Source organism: Pogona vitticeps, chromosome 14 (genome assembly GCF_051106095.1).
Source record: "Pogona vitticeps strain Pit_001003342236 chromosome 14, PviZW2.1, whole genome shotgun sequence".
Lineage (NCBI taxonomy): Eukaryota > Metazoa > Chordata > Lepidosauria > Squamata > Agamidae > Pogona > Pogona vitticeps.
The window spans coordinates 4,166,301-4,182,369 of NC_135796.1; the positions used below are offsets into that span (position 1 = coordinate 4,166,301).

General features: G+C 46.2%; 1 protein-coding gene across 19 annotated transcripts in view; it reads right to left on the reverse strand.

Moving 5' to 3' along the window:
- Window positions 1-4,507: 4,507 nt before the first annotated feature.
- CIT (citron rho-interacting serine/threonine kinase) overlaps window positions 4,508-16,069 on the reverse strand; it is a 133,302-nt gene continuing 121,740 nt past the window's right edge. For 13 of the 19 annotated variants that reach the window (XM_078381611.1, XM_078381609.1, XM_020811610.3 and 10 more), the window contains 6 exons: window positions 14,851-14,979; window positions 12,395-12,475; window positions 10,441-10,519; window positions 10,135-10,314; window positions 7,280-7,613; window positions 4,508-6,672 (listed from right to left, as the gene is read on the reverse strand). In XM_078381611.1, the coding sequence (XP_078237737.1) occupies window positions 6,649-6,672; window positions 7,280-7,613; window positions 10,135-10,314; window positions 10,441-10,519; window positions 12,395-12,475; window positions 14,851-14,979 (827 nt within the window). In that variant the 3' untranslated portion in view covers window positions 4,508-6,648. Of the gene's footprint in view, window positions 6,673-7,279; window positions 7,614-10,134; window positions 10,315-10,440; window positions 10,520-12,394; window positions 12,476-14,850; window positions 14,980-16,069 lie in introns of those variants that run through there. The other 6 variants (XM_020811615.3, XM_020811612.3, XM_078381613.1 and 3 more) reach the window with 3 other exon arrangements.

Sequence of the window (16,069 nt, forward strand, 5' to 3'; positions counted from 1 at the left end):
ATCTTTTAGAAGAGGAGGCCCCTATGGCTCTCTCCCAGAGTTCTCAACCCCAAGCGCTCCTGTTCCACGGCTGTTGGTATGGGCTGTCCACATCCGTGCTCTAGCAATTTTGTTGCCAGGCTGTAGTCACGCTCTGGAGATCTCACCGCCGGGCTTCCAAACCAATAAGGCAGAGGGGAGAAGCATGGCACGTACTTCTACAAGAGTTGGTCCATTTTCCCTGCATGTTCTAGTGTGGGACGCCATTTGGAATCTAGATAAAATGGGGCCACTGTATGATAGTAGACCAGTGGGGGACCTTCCATCTCCAACAGAGTGTCCTCCTGTTGGTGACAGGTTTTGCAAGAACTCTTGTGATAAGGAGGGCTCCTGTCTCGGACTTCAGAAACAGACTGTGGTGTGGACAATCATGTGAGCATCCCCTGGCCTGAGTTGTTTTTGCTGTGGGCTCTCTTGCAGTGGAGAAACTGCATGCAGTGTTGAACAGAACGGCTTCAATCTGGAGACTGACTAAAAGTAGGAGACGATGCATGAACTTTGTCCTGTCTTCTGAAGCTGAGCCAAGATCTTGTTCTTTACTGGAAGGATGGATGTTGGCTGACCGAGATTCCAGAGGAGCCTCTGAAGCTTTTGACTGTTCTTTATGCTTCTGCTTTGATTTCTTAAAAGTGGCCAGATCCAAGCTGGCAGGCTTCTTTTTCTTTGAAACTGGAGATGCTCTCAGCATCGAAGCCACTGTCCTCTTTGAAGAAATGGACTTTGGGGCTGAAGGCACCCTCAAGGTTGATGGTACATCTTCAGAACCACCTTATCTTGCATCACCTTCATCTTCTGTTGGTGCCTGATTGGTTCAGGTGTTTGTGGGAGGGTCCAAATGAAGGACATCCATGGTGGACTCTTTTGGAAGGTGTCTAGCTTTCCTGTAGTGTTGGGAAGCAGCACATTTAAAGCAGCCCCCAAACCTAGAACCGGGGGAAAAGGAAGTCTTTAATCAGTGCACATTAACCTGTTCCGGGTTATGCCAGGAACAAAGTTATGGAATAGGAATTTGCCCATTGTGTATCAACTTTGAAAGTTCTTCCTTAGAGAAATTACACATTGGGACAAAACTTCTGCTTTCACATATGTGCTAAACACACTAGGCAAGGGATTTTTTCCCCTTCCTGTTGAAGAGATGAATTTCCTTGCAGCTGCAGCATGGTGGTGGGCAAATGGAGGAAGTGGGCAAAGCCATCTGTCCCCTCCCCCCTCTTCTTCAGTCTTTGGATTAAAAAAAAGTTTTCCAGCAAATCCACAATAAGCCTCTTTTGAAAACAACCACCCAACTTAATTGGCCCGTGCGAAAGAAGGGGGCGGTCAAGACGGCAGCATGCTTTCCCTTGCAAAAACCAAACAAACAAAAAAATCCAAGACCCCAAGTACTGTGCACGCAACTTTTATGGCAAACAGATTTATTTGCTTGTTTTCATGGGCTGCTGTTCATTTCCTTCGACTGCCTCAGAAGTGTGCAAGGAAGTGTTTTGTCATCCACTAAAAGTGAAATTAGTTTAGTCTTCAAGGTGCCACCATGTATTGGTTTTGGATGCTAAACAAGGTGAACATGGTTACCTGGTCGGACGTCTCTCTCTCACCTCTCATTTCCACAAGTTAGCCCTGGGCAATAGGCACTTTTCTGAGGAGCATCTCGTGTGAGGAGTCAAACAGAGAAGAGGCCACAGCTGGCAGGTCTCCACTCACTCTAACCTGAGGGTGTAAAAGGTGACCCTCCAGATGTGGTTGGAATCTTAACTTCCAGCATTTTGGAAGGGGATGATGGGTGATACAGTCCAACCACATCTAGAAGCAGGATCTTGTCCATTCCTGGTTCATACCATTCTTGTATTTTGTGGTCCCATTGGGGAGAGGCCTCTCAGATGATTAAAGTGTTGAAAAAAAAACACCCCTATTGAAGAAAGGCTGATATCCTGATGGGCTTTTTTTTTTAAAAAGCTGAGAAAGAAATTGGACAGCACTCTTCTGAGATTATCCCACAAAACTGATGTACAGAAGAGAAAACAAAGAACTACTACACAGTGCATAGCAGAAGCATAAGATGACCCCCTCAAGATGGACTGATGGCCACCAGCCTGAGTAGCATTAAAAATGGGATTAGGCAAAGGTAGAGGCCATAGCTATCTAGCTTTCCTGTAGCATTGGGAAGCAGCACATTTTGCCTTCTAGTTTTAGGGGCACAAGTCCCTTTTCTTATTTGCCCACTGCAGGAAACACAGTGCTAAACCTCCAGTAAGCCATGGGGCTACTAGACTGCTAGTCTAACGTTCAACCCCAGGATCTCACCCATTCCAGTGAAGTGAGTCAAGAGTTTGGCGTTGCACACACTACTGACTCAAGATACGTTAGCCATTTATTTCGTCAAGTAAATGCAGAGTAGAGAGGGGCTGCCAGCCCAAACCTCTGAAGAATTACTGGCCCTAGACCAAAGCACAATTGCAACATGCCAATTAAATTGAAAAATTAAGGAAATTATTTAAGTCTGCAGTGCTCTGCAGTTTACAATTAATAATTATTCTGTCTTTCCCCCAGCAACTCCACAGTTTAATTCGGTCTCCTGGCGGCGGTGATAATGGGCAAAATGCGGGGCGGTGGCCTTCATGTACCAAATCGGTTGAGGAAGAGAGACTGTTTATTTTACACTCATCATCTGCGTTAATGTGACTGCCCCTTTGAATGTTCATGACCCAGCCCTATATTCCTCTTCACTTGGTCCCCACTTCCAAAACCATATACAATGCATTAGTAACCTGTGGCTAAATACTGCGCTCCGTGTGTCTGCAGAACTGGATTTTAGTTGATTTCAGCCTGTATCACAAATACCAATGTCATGTCTTCTACCTCTAAAACTAACACACCTACCTCTTCAAAAATTACTTACTGCATTTACTCCACCAGTTCCCCAAGCATCATAAGTTTACCATTCTCAGCATGGAGAGGACTGAAGCAGCGAGTCTTAAATAAGTATATTTTGTGCACACAAAAAAGAAAAATAAAGGAACATTTGTAAACAAGCTTGCAGTTCATTTATACATTCAAGAATAGGCACAACAGAAGTCAAAGCAGTTTGGTTTTCAATGCAGAGCATCATCACTATGAGCAATATGTAAACTCTGGGGAGAGGGGGGCTGCTTACCTGCCCATAGCAGGCCAGGAGGAGGTTAGGTGCACAACTCAATAAGGAGCCAACATTTCAGTTCCTATGAGCTGACAGTTGGTAATAGAAACACATTCTCCCTGTAGAAGAATACATCAGACCCTGTATAAACTGGCTTAGTTTAAAAATATAGGTATTTATTTACATGGTAGTCTGAACTTGCATTCTCTTGCTTAAGTGTTGCTTGTTTTGCAGTATACTGCCTGGATTGTTACATGGTGGCGGTTTTTCCTTTTAGTGACACCTGGTTCCAGCACCAGGTAGGAGAAGGAGGGAGAGTCCATTGACTCTTAGCAGCAGCGTCCCTGAATAACAAAGGGGACTGTCCAGTCTGCTCTTCTGTGCCTGCCAACGCTCTGGACTTCAGACCTGCTTGGACGTATTTAAGGGGCATGTGGAGCAGCCATAACTGGGGAAGGATTCTCTTCACCTCTGTTGAACTTATTTATTGTGCAATTTTTAATAATGATTGTGTTTATTTTTATATTCTTTTCTTTGACTTTCCTGGCCAGCATCTTGCTGGGAGCACCCATGGCGTTAATTTCAGCAGCAAACTGCTGCAAGTTGAGATGTCAGCAGAAGCGTTTGCCACCTCGCACCTGTTGTGTACAACAGCAAAAGCTTATCCTAACTTAACTTGCAGCAATTTGCTGCTGACATGTCCACTGATGGAGTCACAACAGGATTTGGGCTCAACTATGTTATGGGTGCATCTGTTTTTACTAAGTTTTACGACTGTACACCACCTTAAGCACTGCTTGGTGGTAGGAAGGCAGAGTAATCAATGAAATAAATACGTACATAAATAAATGTAGAATTGAAGAGACTGGGGGCCTTGATTAAGGAGGGTCTCCACCACGCAGAAAATTCTATTTATGCTCAAGCAAATATGGACTGAATTCCCTTTCCAACCTTGAGCTTTTAACCTCTATTCACCTGCCTTGTTGGGGCTGACTGTGTGATCGAGGCTCTATTTGACATTTAAAATGGACAGGTGGCTTAACAAATGGGGCTGGACTAACAGACTAGAGGACTGGAGTTGGGAGCTGGAAGTTTAGCACATACCAGTGCCATGATGTAGAAGGCCAGACAGCTATCTATATCCCCACCTCCCCACGATGGTTGAGAATAAGACAAAATTAGTACATAATGAGCAAAAGGTCCTGGTTTTTCTTTCTTTGTTTGTTTTCCTTTTAAAGGCAGTGGTGACTTCTGATGGTTCTGGGGGAACACTGATGGAGAAAGTCCTTAGCATGCTGCTGTTCCTGCAGGAAGGAAAAGGTCACTGTACCATGCCAGTCAGAAGAGTGAATTTTTTTTTATTATTTGGTTATTGTTCAACAACAAATTCAGTACTTTCCAGGTGTGTAATTTATTTCTGTTGTTTCTTTCCCTTGTCTGCAAGAATAAAAAGGTAATGAAGGCAAATCCTATTTGGTAATAATGCCTCATTTATGCTAACAAGCTTCTGCTCGCAAATTTAATGTTACAATATTTTCTCCATGGGTACCTGAAGGGTTATGGGGAGGCTGAAGGCAACCGCTCCACAACCGCCCTTAAAATAAAGAGCTAGTGGTTGGAAAAAAATGCACTTTACAATAAAAAAGTAGAAACTGATCTGATTTCTTTTTGTTTTGTTTTTTTATGAATATAAAGTTTCTTGTAAATATGTACAGTCCTTTGAGCTATTCTATAGCAGGAAGCATTTCACAACAAGACACAAGATTTACACTTTCAGGACTCGACAAGCCGAGTTTTCAGGTCATAGGGGACTTTTCCATGAGATGCAAAGACCTAAAGTATCTTTCGGGACACCCAGGCCCAGAGGCAGAAATCTCAGCATGTTTTCTGACAAACCATCTGATATACAACAGCCCGATGACACCACAGACCAGACCCTGTTATCCACAAGACCCTCCAAAAAGGGCACTGATGCTTAGAGAGAGATTTTTAGGCATCTCTCCAGGATGGCAGCACCAGCTGGCAAAAGGAACAAGCAAGAGAGATGGGCGGGTTTGTTCTTGCCAGCTTGGAGAGAAATGCAGCTAAAGCAACTGGAACGGCCAAAGCCTAACTTGGAAATAAATCTGCCTTGGCGCTCAGCAACACCCAAGAATGAGAAGCAAATAGAGGGTGGCTTGCAGTTGTTTCAAAAAGGGATGGAGAAATGTTTGGCATTCGCCAAAGCTGTTGAATCGCCCTCTCCCTGTACTGTCACAAGAGGTGGGTTGCCACCACTACGTGCAAAAAAACAGACCACTCCACGGGTCTTTTATTTTTGAGGTTTTCCGCCCCTCGTTCTTTTCATTATAGTGGTGCTTTATTAGGAGTGGCTGAGTGCGGCTTGCACCCCAGCTGCAAGGGAGTGTCTCCTAAGCTTGGCCACCGTCCATTTCAGGGAGGGCATCTGAAAACAGGATCCTATCTGATACGGTCTGAGGATGGGAATGCCATCATGCCTCGTCAAAGCTCTGTTGCCGTGGAATCAAGAACCATCGCTCGTTCTCCTTCAGTGCCAGTTTCCCCAGTAAACAAGGATGGTTTTACTGTTGCAGCATAAGCTATCAAGGCTTCAGCTCAGTTAACACGGGAGGTACAAGATACAATATCTAGCAAAGCAACTGAAAAGAAGACGGCAGCCAGGATGATGGTGTTGCAGTAAGCATGCAGGGAACTGCCATGCAGAAAACCTGGGTAAGGGGCCAAGGGGGGGGATTTACACCTCGCGACTGCTTGAATGCAGAAAGAGGGGAGCGGGTTGTGACCACGTACTTTATGGGATCGGGAGATGTTTGGGGAGAGTTAAAAGAGGACATTCCCTTCTCTGTAACCCGGCTGACCAGAGAGCTGCATTTAACTGCTATATTAAATCCCAAAGGGTTTTGGAAGCAGAAGCTGGAATAAACTGATCAGGTTATTTCTCAATCTCTGCAGAAGAAGCTTATGATGCTGGGTACCGAGACACACTCACGGTGGCCTTGACTGTTCCTAGGCCTTTCCAGAATACAGCATCTTTTCCCCAAATGCTGATAAGCCACACTTTTCAGACTTGGGTGTGAGGATCCCCATCCCATCGGGCTTCATCAGTGGGGCTGGCAGAAGGCTAAAAGCGAAGTATAAAAAGTTTATGAACTGCTTTGAAAGAGCAACGGTAGTACAAAGTGCCCAAAAAGAGGGAGTGGGAAGGGGAAAGGGGAAAGAGGAAGAGAGCAGAGAAAACCCAACTGCAGGAAGCGGTAGGAAAATAAACTGAGATGCACACGTTTCCTTGGAAGCAACGAGAGTCCTGGTGGATTTGGATCCTGTTGCCAGAACCATTTCGGGCCCAGCGCTATGGATCGGTGGCTGGCTAGGCAACTAGGTAAGAAGTGCGGAGGGCCTGCTCAGTACTATTTCCTTGGTTCTTCCTGCAGTTCAAGGTCAGGGCAGGCTTGTGTAGCTTATACTGAAGATTGGTCCCAGACCTGCGACAGAACAAAAAGGGGCATGTGAATTCCAGAACAGCAACCCCTGCCGCCTGCATACATCTCATGTTGTCCTATTTCGGACTCTAAACAGGGCCAGATGTAGTTAATAACAGGATGGGAGACCAAGAGGGACTACCAGCGATCTCTAAGCAAAATGAGGAAAAACTCCTGCCTCAGCCCCCGGGGAGCCCCTGAGAACGCTCGGCTAGAGAGGATCCAAAGAGGCCTGACTCAGCGAAAGACGGCCGCTTACGTTGCCGCATTTGTAGAACGAGGAAGATTTTCAGTGCCAGGGGACGGAGATTCACAACATACTTGTTCAAGCACAGATTTCCCAAGGGTTAAAAGGCAGCTGTGGCTGCAAAGCTGTGCGGTTCTGCGGCTGACTGAAAAGCTTACCAAGCAAAATCCCTCCAGCTCCTAAAGCACCAAGGCCGTGGGGGCAGGGCATGAGACAGCCTCGTCCTCATGAGTTGGTCAGGTTCGAAATGCTTTGGCCCAGTGGCTCAACGGCCTAGAAGACCAAGCTCTCCCTCCCTCCCTCCACCACCACCAGCCAAGAGGGTGAGACTCCCGCACAGCCTAGCCTGCAGTCACTACTCACCTTGTTGACTTGGGAGAGGGGGGTCCTCGCGCCTCCCACCTGCATCCGTCCCCTGCTGCTCTCCTCAAACAGCCTCCCAGGAGATCTTTCCCGGCGGGTGCTCAGAACGCGGCCGGGCGATTTCTCCCTCTCGAGCGGCCGTCCGGGAGACTTGTCCCTACGGAGCTCCGTCCTTCCCTCTCGATAGCGATGGGGTGTGCTTGGCTCTCGAGGGTGGCTCGGACCTTCCGGAGGCCCAGGGCTGGACGCAACCCGCTTGGTTATGTGCTCATTGTAGGTTGGGGGGCCTCTTTTATTCGGGCTGCTGTCATTCAAAAACAATGGACGTGGACAGCTGAGTGACAAAAATCTTAAAGTTACATGTTTATTAACCACAGTTCCAGTCCCTCCCCCCCCCCCCCCACCGTCTTTCCTCCTCGGCAGAGTTATCGGGACTAAAAAGCTACACTTGGCGAATAATCTTTGCAAAGAAGTTGCTCATGTGCAGCTTTGCCAGTGTGAAACCAAAGCCCTCTCAAACCCAGAGTGTACCATGTTAGTGAAGACTGCTCAACCATATACCCAAGCATTATAGACGGCAGGGAAAATTTTACCAAAAAGGCTTATCCTGATATGGGTCATCCTGATCCTAACCAGTCCTGCCCTTTGGCTACCAATTTGCCAAATCCTTGTCTACTTTATTCAAACACTGGTTTATTTATTTACTTTTTAAAAATATTTTTACCCCGACTTTCTCCTTGAAAGGACCCATGGCGGCTTACAACATTAAAAGGACAACATTTAAAAACAGTAAGTATACAAATATTACAAAAGAATTAAACAAGTATTGCATTAAAATGGGAAATAAAATCAATACGAGAAATATATTAAAAAGTAAAGGAGCACAACCATCCAATCTGTCGCCAAGGAAAAGCCTGACTCAAAATAAACGTCTTTGCCTGCCTGCAGAAGGACAGCAAAGATGGGGCCAGGCTGGCTTCCAGTGGGCGGGCATGCCCCATTTCTAAAAAATACTCCCCTCTGACCTACACACCGACCTCCCTTCCTCTTCAAAATTTTGGATCTACAGCTATTCCCACATCTCCAACTTCCTCTTAGATCTCTATGATCTGGTTGTTATCCACTGTATTCTAGTGGCCGGGTCTTCGCTTCCAAAAACCAACAGACGAAACTCAGTCCCCTTGTTCCTTCGAAGGGGGTCTACTCTGCCTTCATCCCTGCCATCTCAGCCAGCTTCACTGCCGCTAACTGCAGGTGCATCCTCCAGCTTGCCACCCGGCACCTCTCCAGATTTCTGCCACTGTTCTTAGGTAGTTCTGTCCGTACCCAGTGACTGCAGCCTCTTTTATTAGCTTCCCTCATAATCCTCTTCCGCCCTTCTGTTGGGGTTGGACCATTCATGTTCCCTTACTATCTCACAAACATGGTTTTCTTGCTACTGCTACAAAAAGGTAACTGGTAAACCACTCTATAAATCCTACTGGATTTTAAACCTGTCCTTGCACATAACAGTCTTTTGCTTGAGAATACACCTACTTGTTTTGGTTATACGTGTATCGCTTATACCTACAGTCACAATAAATGAATCTGAATAAACTTGGTGTGTTTTCATCAATGGCCACAATGTTATTTTTATGTTGACAGCAATCGGCAACCTTCTGTCCCCAACTCCTATCCTGTTTTTGCCTTAGTCCTTCCTCGGCATTTGTTCCTCAGCCTTATCCAGCTATTCTTTAGCTGCTTTGTTCCAACATGCTTAGAGGGAAGTGTGTGGCTCCTCCCCTTTTTGGAGAATGACACGCCTGCAGAGAGGTCGCCACCCACATGTGGGCTCTTCCGTGTCAGCAAACGCCCCGGGGACGGAGACGGGAAGGTCAGTAGTGGCTGATTAGGGCTGCCATCTTACTATGCCCTAATCTGGACCTTTGCTTTCGCTTTTTTCAGCTGCTCTCTATTACTGATGGTCGCCACAATCCCTTGCCCCGCTGAGCACAAAAGTGCCTTGGCTTTATCCTTCCACTCCTTTGGTCCCCACATTCAACCGGCTATCAAGTCCTGTTCATCATAACAAGCGGCTCTTCCTCCCTTTGCATCTCGCTTTTCAGCTAGAATTAAAGTCTGTAACAGGCATAGCCTATGGCCCTTCAGAGGATGCTGGTTTACAGCCCCTAGCATCCCTTACCACTAGGTCATTGGCGAGGGCAAATGGGAGCTGTAGTCCAGCATCACCTAGAGCAGGGGGGTCTCCAAATTTTCACCATGAGGGCCACATAATATATTCCCCACATTTTCAAGGGCCAAAAAGAATGCCCATGCCCAAACGTGCACCTTCCTGGGCTGGATAAAAGGCAAGGCGGGCCAGATATGGCCCATGGGCCATACTTTGGAGACCCCCGACCAAGAGGGTCACAATTGTCTCCTCCTCACCTACAGTGTGTCCACTGTTTATCACCTACTTTAACTTTGATGCCACCTCCTCTAACGACACCTGGTTTCTCCCAAGAGAAAACCATCTTCTCGAATGCTTCAGATCACAAAAAGCCCTGTCCCTCAAATTCCTAGTTCAGTTCATTGTTTACATCTTTTAAATTTTTCATTCTGGAACCGCGATGAAAACTTTAGCCCCGATCATCATGCCCAATCAGAACAACACGTGAGTACAAAAAAAGAAGAAGAAGAAGAAGAAGAAGAAAGAAAGAAAGAAAGAAAGAAAGAAAGAAAGAAAGAAAGAAAGAAAGAAAGAAATGATTTGCCTCTGTCGTTTGTTGTCGTGCTTCTCTCCTGCCTGCCTCAAACTTCAGGAGCTCTTCAGACAAAGGCCGGGTACCCTTCGGAGTCTTAATCTGCCATCTCACCTGCGTGTGGCCGAGGATCCTCGGTGGTGTTCGTTGTTTGATTCCTTTACCAAGTTCCCCTTGCAGCAAATCACTCGGAGTTTGTCCTGGTAGGAGGAGGCCAGGTAAATGGCTCCGGATGAAATTGCGGGGCCCAGGTAGCGAGGGCTTGGGATATCCAAGTGGGCTCGAGCTGGGGTGCTATTGGGGAAGGGAGAGGGTGGGGATTGGGGAGCACAAGAGAAGGAGAGAGTACTTTAAGTCACACCAAGCCTTGAAGAACCACCTGACTCACACAATTAGGGAAAGCAAGTCCTGCTGACTTACCCAAGAGAGCCTCGCACTTGAATCTCTATCACTTCGAGGGAGTTGAAGTGTGTCACAAACAAATATGGCTCCCTGTAGGCTAGAAGAGAAGGCCAAGAACAAAGATGTCACGTTAGCAGGAGCCAGGCGGGGGATGTGTAAGGGAAGAAGATGCTTTTGTTCAGCTACAGGCTCAGAAGGAGGAAGGAAAAACATCTTGCCCTAAATTTCTGTTCTAAAAGGTGTGCTAAATCCTTCAGAAGAGCCTGATCCTTTGCATGGTGAGGAATGGCTCCACTCTCAAGGGGTGTGGGAGAGCCTGACCTCCCAGACTAAAATACCTCCCACCCACCTGCCCCCATCGCTGGTCTAGAAAGGGGAGAGAGGGAGCAGATGCCACATACGGGAAGGCAACTTGAAAAACCTTGAACTCTCAAAAACGAGAGACACGACAACACTGTAGCTGATGACCACAGGTTTTATCTGCTGCCCCCTACATGGGTGTGCAGGAGAAAGAAGAAAACCACTCCATGAAAGAACCAGCGGCAGGGAAGCCACGAAGAATATAAAGAAATGTCCTTTTATCCTCTACCTTCTTAAAAAAAACCAAAACCCAGTGTCTTCCCAGGCTGGGTTCCTAGCTAGTCCCATGTAGTGTACGTGACTGGAAGAGGACTAGAAAGACTGAGGTCAAGTGTCCCTTAAGCCATGACATGCCTCCTGGTCACCTGGAGTGGATCACTCTCTCAGCTAGGTTTCCTCAGAGGGCGGTGATGAAGATGAAGCAGGGAGGAGGACAGCCCTGTAGGCCACCTGAGGACAGGTGGGATTTAAACATAACTAACAAATAAAGAAACAAGGTATAGGGCTGGCATCCTCCCAAGGATGCATCTCCCAAGAGTGCAAAGTCGACAGAAAAGTGAGGGTGAGGGGGAGTGAAGACTTTCAAAAAAAGGATAAAATGAGAAGAAAGGAATATTATAAAAGGTTAGAAAAGGGAAGAGCGATGTAAAAGGTCAGAAAAGAGGAGAGAGCAAAGAGGAGGTCTAGTTTGGACGAAGGCTGGACAAGAAAACTGGGAGGAACTTGTGGAGCAGAACTGTTAAGCTCTTCTAAGTCCACTCCTCTTGCCTGGACTGAAAGGGCTTAAAGCCAGTCCTGGACAGCTCCTTCTCACAGACCAAAAAAGCTGCGTGCAGAGAGTCTACACTATTGCCCTTCAGATAAACAGAGATTTTAAAAGCTGCAGAAAGAATGGCATAATTCACAGCCTGACTAAGGGAAGAACCTAATACATAGGAACTAGCACTGAACTGAAATTCTTGAAAACTCTCCTCTATTTTTTTACACATAAACACGTACAGAGTTTCTTGTCCTCTTGGTTCACAGCTTTGTGATGGCAATGTACACATAATGCTTTCATATATAGGCAGGGGGAGTTTCTGTTGGTATTCCTGTTCCTTTAGAGTCCCCATTCACCCATATAACCGACGTTTCCCTTTCCCCAAAATGAAGAAACACAAAGCGACAATCTATAATTGCAGATAAATTGTGTAGACCCAGAAATTATGCAGATCCACAGAGCAAAAGATGTCTGAAAACATTTGTGCCCTGTACTGCCACATTTTACGACACTATGAACACGAAACAAAACCTCTCAAGAGAGATGCACTACAACCAGAAAAGGAAGTGCAATACAAAATTAGTTATTATTTAGTATTCAAGTGCTCAGGTGGCTGGACCTCCTGGCATGTTGCAAGACTAATTATTTTGGTTCAATCTTTTGGGGAGGGTGTCTGTCAAAGCCACCATATTATCTTTTAAAAGATAATATTATCAAATATCAGTGCTATCTTGTTGAAAATCTGATTCTAAAGAGGAAAGATGATTCGTTTTAGTGTTTCTACAGTCCTCTGCATTTGAGGCAAGAGGCAGCGACAACCACAAAACTAGGGAGAAACTGCACAGGGCTTACCAAATGCTAAAGGCAGACGACTCCACTTCAGGTCATCTGAACGACTTCGCCTTCCGTAGGAGTCGACAAAGACACCAAATTCTGTCATGGGGGAAAGAAGATTAATCACCCATCAAATTCAGTTGTTATTCTTAAGAAAAAATAAGGGGAGAAAGGAGTCCAGAGTTCCATTATCTATCACACAGAGGCAGCTGCAATTGCTGGAGGTGGCAGCAATTCTTCTTGAAAAAGCCTTCCCCCAATTTGGTGCCTTCCAGCTGTTTCCCATCAGCCCCAAGCTAAGAGGCCAATGATGAAGGATCATGGAAGTCCAAAACAGCCGGAGGTTACCAGTTTGGGAAAGACCAGCCTAGAACAGAGCATCAGCTGAAAATGCCCTTTCATCTTCGTCCTTGAGAACATCCAAGTGCTGTCAGGACACAACTCTTTGCAGGGAATCCCATACATAATCCCCCCTGTTCCTTGGAGGAATTGGCTGCCTCCCTAACCCATCCAGCGGCACCCGTAGCACTGGCAGAATGCAGAGGCAGTCTGGGTGGGATGCCAGGTTTTCATAACAATGACTAATAATCCCAACAGAATTCCTCGTACTATATTACTAGACATAGAATTATTATATTTGTTTGCTTGGATCCATTTCAACAACATTCCTTTAATTTTAAGTCTGTAAAGCTTTTCAATGTCTGCAGACATGCAAATGTATAAAAACAGAGGGGGGGGAGGAGGAGGAAGGGTTAATATATTTCAGCAGGGCTCTTCATAAGACACTTTAGAAGCTGCAGCTGGTACAATACGTGGTAGCTGGGTTCCAATGGATGTTTCTCGCTGAGACTTTGACACCTGTTTTGCACCACTTACATTGGCTGCGAATAATTGTGACCATTGGGAATAGTTGTTGGAAGGTCATGCCTGCTGGTAGATTGGATATGTATGTCCACCACAGAAGACTTCATCACGTTTGGGATGGAGATGTCAACCAAATGAAGCTGGGCTGGGTTAAAGGATTGAACATCTTGGGAAACCAGTGCTGATGTTGCTGAAGATAGAGACATGCCCATGGAGTGAGTGCAGTGGTGGAGGCCACGGGGCCCAGCATTCTCCATACCATCAGCATGGAGACAGAGGAACGCGTGGCTACTCTGTAAGCCAGTCCGGCCAAGGGGATGGCCTCCATCATGCTTTGGAACTGTGACATACTGGGAAAAGAAACATGTCAACCTGCACCTGTTTGGAATGGGTTTTATTGCTCCCTTTTGAAGAAGGGAGATTTCTTCATGGAATAGGGTAGACAGATTGGTCATGCAAAAAATGGTAGAATGGCCAATGCAATGGCCAATTAACCTCGATAATGGAGAGAACTGTGATGAGAGGTGATGGGAGTGCCGAATTGTTAAAGAGTGCAAAAATGGTGGGAGGCTGAGAACCGAAATGAAAGGGGTCTACAGATGAGAGGGGAAACAGTCCCAAATGCAACTTGGTGGAAGATGAAGGTTGTCTTCCAGAAGAGGAGGAACTGCTTAGAGTGTTTGAATGAACACTTGGGTGAGCTAGTATGAGATGAAGGTTGGACAGATGGAGCTGGAGATCAAGGCCTCTGGTACGGGTATTGCAACTTCTTCCAGGTAGGCTTGTGTAACTTGTATATGGACAATGGCTCTGAGATGCCCATCCACTTAGCAGTGGTGTGTGTTCTGACAAGATGCTCCATAAGCTCATCTGTCTTGGCTTTAAACAGGCCCTCTTCAATACAGGCCTGAGAGTCCTCTGGAACGCTCATTGTCTGGAGCCAGGAGCGCCTGCGGATGGCCACGGCTTCCAAAATGATCTTCAAGGCACAATCTGCCACATGAGATGCTGAGTTAATTTGGTGACCTGCTAAGTGGTGAGTGTCCTAAATGAAAGAGAAGACTAGAGGCATGTGGATCGTGTTGGAGGTTCTGGAGAAAAGGTTCCAACTTTTCCCAGAGAAACTGCCAACAGGTCATTGCATATGCAGGCAGCCAAGGCGGTTGCTGAGTCAAGTCTTCTGCCCGGAAGGTTGAGCTTCCTATCTTCCCTGTTCATGGGAAAGGAGTGGAGCTTCTGTTTTCCCTGTGTTTCAGAGGTCTCCCCAATGAAATCTTCAGAAAAGCAGGCTAGAAGCCACGGGATGGAACAAACAGAGAAGCTCTGAGTCTTTGGTGGTGGACAAAAAGGAACTGAGGGTTCCACGTGGGATGCAGTTATATATGTGCAATGAAGGGTGGGCGAGGTGACCTCCAAAAATGAGTTTGGGAGTGTTCTGGGCAAGCTCTGTACATGCACAGCAACCCTTCAGTGTGACGAGTGTGAAGGAGACCACGAAGGAGAATGGCAGTCAACATCTAAATGCCTTTCATAAGGAAAAATCAGACTTTCTGTTTCTATCATGGGGGACCCAGATGTCACAATTTGAATTATTTCTACACTCAACTCACCATGAAAGCAAAGCAGATATTCCTCTCTCTGGCCTGCAGGATTCACTTGGATGATATTGATTGGAAAGCTGTTGGTGGATGATGCAAAAACAGCAGAAGCTAAAGTGTGGTCGTTCTTGTCCAGGAATTCTAAAGATGAGGGAACAAACACCATTCTCATCAGCCCCATTTCATTCAACCAGCCACTAACAAAGAATTCCCCACTTGCAACCATTCAGTCATTTCCTTATAATCCTTTCCTGCCTTCTTGGTCTTGTTCTATCTTTCATCATCTGCTCTGGCAGGTAAAAACAAGATACTTTCCAGCAGCTGTCTCTCTCTCCACAAGTAAATGTGTGTGAATACAACACCCTAACACTACAGATTTCTGTCCATCTTCCAAAACCTTCAAGAACAAAGTAGCAGATATTCACAGACTTCTTTTAGATTCAGTGAATGGTGCAGTCACCTCCAAAACCAGTAGATAATCATTTCATCCACACAGAACTCCCAACAGGCACACTTTTGTCTTCACAGAACAACAAGGCTAACCTCATCAAAACAGGAGTGGACAGAACACAATCCAATCCAGTCAGCCTTCCCCCACGTGTATAATGCAAGTGTATAATTGAGGCAGCTGCATTTTGCAGCTCTTTTGTCTGAAATTAAGATTTGCTAGGAAGCAGCCTCACTCTGCATCAGGCCATTTGTTCATTTAGTCCAGTGGTCCCAAACCTTGAGTAACCCAGGTGTTCTTGGACTGCAACTCTCAGAAACCCTGGCCAGCACAGCAAGTAGTGAAGGCTTCTGGGAGCTGCAGTCCAAGAACATCTGGGGATCCAAAGTTGGGAACCAATGATCTAGTCCATCAGCACCCCTTCAGGGGTTGAGGTGGGAGTCATTTCTATTCCTACCTGGAGATGTTAGTCAACCTGGGGCCTTCTGCATGTGAAGTTGCAGATCTGCCACTAAGCTACAGACACACACACACACTGTGTTAACAGGAGCAATTGCAGAAGATACCACCTAGGATAAGGAAGAAGAACGTGCCTTGGCTGCACTTTGCAAGTTGGATCTCAGCCAGCACTAGTACACATTTTTCACTGGGTGTTCTCTCAAATCGTCTTCACACAGAACCTGTCTGACTCCCTCTTACATTTCTCTGACTACATATCCCATCATCATGACAGCTGCTACCTTTGGACTACCCCTGCCCTAACCCTACGGGCTTCTCTCTTGC